Below are 4,657 nucleotides of genomic sequence, written 5' to 3'. Positions count from 1 at the left end.
ACAAGAAATGGTGTATTTTGAATACACCATTTCTTGTATTCAAGTACTCCAGTCTTTGCTGCCAATTGTTATCGTCCCATTCTTATCCATACTCTTCAAGACTGCTGCAGGGAAATATGGACGCCAAGGTCACGAAGCGACTGCATCAACTCTTTGGCGTCGATGCGGCCGGCATTCTTCCTTAAGAAAGTTAATGCCATTTTCTTAAGAAAAATGGCTTAAGTTTTTATGAAATTGTTTCATTAATTTCATCAATCCCTTTAATATTGCATATTTTCAGGTAAAGCAAGGGAACTGAAAATATGCAGAAAAGGAAGGACAGTCCGGCATGGTCAAAGAGGAGTAGATAACAGTAAGTGTGATGCAGATGAAGGTTCTCAGACACCGGGGACATGACCAAACCAAACAGGTTTAAAAATAAAGCAACTTAATCACAAGAACTGAAGTACAGTTGCTTTTTAAAAACCTTGTTTTGTTTTTTGTTAGTTTGATTAACTTGTGTGTTTAATTGTTGAACAAAATCCTCTTCATCCGGACAGCTGTTGCTGTTGTGTCAAACAGCAACAGTAAGGGTAGTAAAAGTACGTTATGAGTAGTTCTCTTGGACAGTGTGGAGTTTGGTGAGCATTTTGATGATGTCTCATCAAAATGCTCACCAAACATGAAGGCTTTGCTGAAGTTGGAGAATGCACTCCTGACTGGAGACAGATTCCCTAACTCAGTATCCTGAGCTAAACACAGTTGTTCCTATTTTTGAGGCAGTAGAGGTTTTAGAAGCACTGGGGTTATCTGACCAAGTAAACATCCCTCCTCAGACCTGCGCTGGTAGTGTCTGAGTCTTCATATGAAGCTGACGGAAGCTTTAGTGCACTATGCTGGAAAAGATATTTTCTGGTCTTTGCACTATTTAATCATTATTTTGCACTGAATAGTAGTTAATATACATGTAATTTATTAAAATACAAGTTTTAATTTAAATAATGTATAACTTGTGTTGACAGACACTACAATGAATCAATAACTGAGGAATTTTGTTAAGTGGGGTTATTCATTAAAACTTATTTTTATATAGAGCTTTACATTTTTGTAAAGGGGTTGCAGAGATTTGATCTGTGACAGTGACCACAAGAATCTGTGAATACAAACCAAACTCAGATCTAAACAATATTTAATTTTTAGTTTGACTTCTATGGGTCTCAACAGTTTGTTCAATGTGTGACTAGTAAGTACTAGATCAAAGGTTTTTTAATGTGTTCAATCTGCAGACCAGTGTCTGCAGATTGAACACATTAAAAAACCTTTGATCTAAGAGATATAATAATATCTTATTGTTGTAATAATATTAATTATTACAACAATAATTAATATTGTTAATATTAATTAACAATTATTATTACAATATTATTAATATTGTAATAATATTAATTATTACAACAATAATTAATAATATTAATTATTAAAACAATAAGGGACATTGTTGTAATAATTAATATGTGACTACAAAATACATTTTAGCCATGCCATTTCATGCCATGCCATTTCATGGCACTGCACTGGTTTGTGCAGTGCTATGGCTCCATCTGTACATTTTACAAAGTTCTATTTCACTGTAACTTTGACAACCCTTGCACAAATTGCACTTAAGAAATATCTGTGTTTATTGTCCCCTGCAATAATGAAATGGAATTTCCTCCCTTGTATTTTCACCAGAAAATATACCTAAAACGACTGAAAAGTCCACAGTCATGATAGCAGAAGAACTGGAGCTGGTCAAAAGGAGGGAGTACAATCTCTCTGATGAGCAGGGTTTCCCACCGTGTATTATGAGCCTGCTCTGTGAGGCGAAGGCTCTGAGGAGGAGCTGCTTCTGGAAGGAGGTGCTCTGTCCAAACAGCCATTTTGCAGTTAAATGGTTGCCATGGAGATTAAAGGATTTCTAAAATACTCATGAAAACAATCAAGGAAACACTCCAAGTATGTATTTGATGAGAAAATAACATAAAAGTTACATTTTTCATAATACTGCCCCTTTAAAGGGTGAGATTACTATGCAAAATCAACTTTAAAAAAAAAAATCTTTATCTCACATGATACTGTCATTTGCAGAGATACACTGATTTTATATCAATATCGGTCCTGATATTGAAAAGAATTTTTGATCAGGAATCAGTGGCAATGGACCCAATCCATAAAGACATGTATTCAGTAAAATTCTATGCTTTATTTTCCAATAAATATTTTATTGGCCACTCACACACTTTTATTTTGGGAGGAATTACAAGCCTGCTGATCTTATCATAGAATGTATTTGATGCTCCTAAGAATGGTTGCAAATGCCATCGATAGACAGCATGGAGAAGCACTGTTTTGATGATGTGAAGGGGGCTTGTCAGAAAAGGTGGGAGGTTTTTAAACACACAAGCTGATTTCAAGGATTCGGATATGACTATGATACAAAGTCAAATTTCTCTTAAGTTGTTTTTATAGATACAGCATTTCTGTAAAATACTATATTATGTTATTTAAAGAAACAATTAATAAATGGCACTATGTGTTTAGAAAATAAATAATGACCCCTTGGTCTTTTTGACTCACCTCGGATGCAGGTCCAGCAGTCCTCCCTTTTGTTATGCTTCTGCAGCTCATCCTGGGTCACTTCCATAAGGCGCCCTCTCAGCCCTGTCAAGTCCTTTCCACTTTTGGCAAACCGGATCCAGTCCATCAGACTGTGGCCTGGCTTCAGGGACACCTATCACACAGAGGTAAACAAGAGGGCGTGAAGCTGCTGCTTGCAAAGAAATTAAATATTCAATGATTGGTCACTAATGTGCCAGTTAGTGTTAGAAAGAAGAAAAAAAAAAAGGAAATACGTAGGTCGCGACAGTGACATTAATGTTGGTTACAAAGCTTTCTCATCTCTGCTTGGTATATGGTTCCAGTGTTACCTTGTTCCTCCCCGACTGTGCGGACGGGGAGACCCTCTGTTGGGAGCTGGGCGCAGGGAACGACTGGTTCGGGATGTTCAACATGTTATGAAAGCTGCTCCAGTTTTGTATAAAACCTATTCAAACAGTAGCAGTTTAGCACAAGCACAGAGGAGCAGGAGGTGATATGTGGTCACATACGCAGCATTCTGTAACAACTCCAGACAGCTTCCGTGTTGTTAACGTCCCTTTAACACTGATGCATCAAGGATAGGTTAAGCTAGGCTAGGCTAAAACGAAATAACTCTCAATCGGCCTCATTCACGAGAACTACTGCGGCACTGTCACTTTAATCAACAAAGGCATACATTGTTTTTTCGTAAGAACTGTTATGTCACTCGATATGTGAGAATTAACTACGAGTTAATGTCCTGTGCCTCACAGTTTCCGTTTCCATTAGGAAGACAACATGTGGCGCCTATGCTGACGTGACAGTTATGTCAACAAATTGCGACAATCCTCTATGGCAGGCCGTTTAAACATAACATCCACACTGTTTTCAGATATCTAAAATTGGTTTATTGACTAGACCAGTGCTGGAGAAAGAAATCGAACTATTTTTGTAACTCAGTAAGAAAGGGTTGTAACCCTTATATGCCATCTCCCTGTTGTAACAGGGAGACAGAGGTTAATACGGAGATGGCATATAAGATAAGAGACAAGACAAGATAAGATAAAATAATTTTATTAGTCTCCCATAGGAGAAATTTATCTTGGTACCCTAACATAGTTATTATTACCTCCTCTTTTAGTGTTGTCTCATTTATTTAGTTTTTATACTTTGTTTTTATCTGATGGGTCTTTAATTTTATTGTTTATATTAATGGGATCTACAAAGGGGTGGCGGGTGCGGTCAGGTACTGCTCGGCCTTGCTGCGACTGTCTGCTGTAATAAATCAATGGGTTCGCTGTGCAGCTGTGAGTGCGCCCAGTAATCAGCCGTGACTGATTATTTTGTCCAAGAACAATATAAAACACGACTTAATCAGTTAATTTCCCCCCGCCCCCAATTTCCTATTGTTTCTGAACTCTTCGTGCTTTACTAGAGCAGTGAGTGTGCAATACATCGCGGAAGGTTTTGAGTCGATCTCGGCATTAGGTGACAAACTGAACACCACCAGGAGGCTGAGATCAGCACGTCCTCCTCTGGCATATCAAAACGTTTGTTACTTTATTAAAGAACAGAAACAAAAACAAAACGTGTTCAAATTAATGATCCAACAATAATAATCTCGGTAATTATTGTTTCAACAATAATTACACAGATTTGCGCAACAAGGTGTTGCGCAAATCTGTGTTTCGGTTCCATTACCAAAATAACTAGCAGAGCAGGTGTGGCTGCCATCGGCGGCAGTTATACAGTTTGGTTTAATTTGATGATTTTAAGTTGATGTAAAATATTTTATGTTTATTATAAGTTGTGCAAAGGTTACCGGAGTGGAACCAACGTTTAATTTGTTGTTTCATTTAGGCACATATTTTTAGTTACACGCCGCACTCTGTAGAGGGCAGCATGCTTTATTATTTTCTTAATTGATGGAGAGATTTGGTGAGGCACCGAGGCTCTGGTAGCTGGATTGACAGAAGAGGCTACAGGAGTTTCTGTATTAACCCTTTCAGGTTGAAGCGGCCAATGAGGTACGCATTTTTGTATTTTAGTTTTGTTTGTAAAT

The 4,657-nt window shown here is 37.6% G+C and overlaps 1 protein-coding gene across 1 annotated transcript in view; it reads right to left on the bottom strand.

Annotated features, from left to right (window-relative positions):
- cyb5r4 (cytochrome b5 reductase 4) overlaps positions 1–3,429 on the bottom strand; it is a 26,367-nt gene extending 22,938 nt beyond the window's left edge. Inside the window, exons 1-3 of the mRNA XM_007543064.2 lie at positions 3,126–3,429; positions 2,946–3,061; positions 2,596–2,749 (exon numbers count right to left, since the gene is read on the bottom strand). Coding sequence (XP_007543126.1) covers positions 2,596–2,749; positions 2,946–3,061; positions 3,126–3,132 — 277 coding nt within the window. The 5' untranslated portion in view covers positions 3,133–3,429. The remainder of the gene's footprint in view (positions 1–2,595; positions 2,750–2,945; positions 3,062–3,125) is intronic.
- Positions 3,430–4,657: the final 1,228 nt, after the last annotated feature.

Source organism: Poecilia formosa, unplaced genomic scaffold (genome assembly GCF_000485575.1).
Source record: "Poecilia formosa unplaced genomic scaffold, Poecilia_formosa-5.1.2 Scaffold759, whole genome shotgun sequence".
Taxonomy (NCBI): Eukaryota; Metazoa; Chordata; class Actinopteri; order Cyprinodontiformes; family Poeciliidae; genus Poecilia; species Poecilia formosa.
The sequence above is the reverse complement of the archived record's forward strand: the minus strand, read 5'-3'. Positions and strand labels throughout refer to the sequence as shown.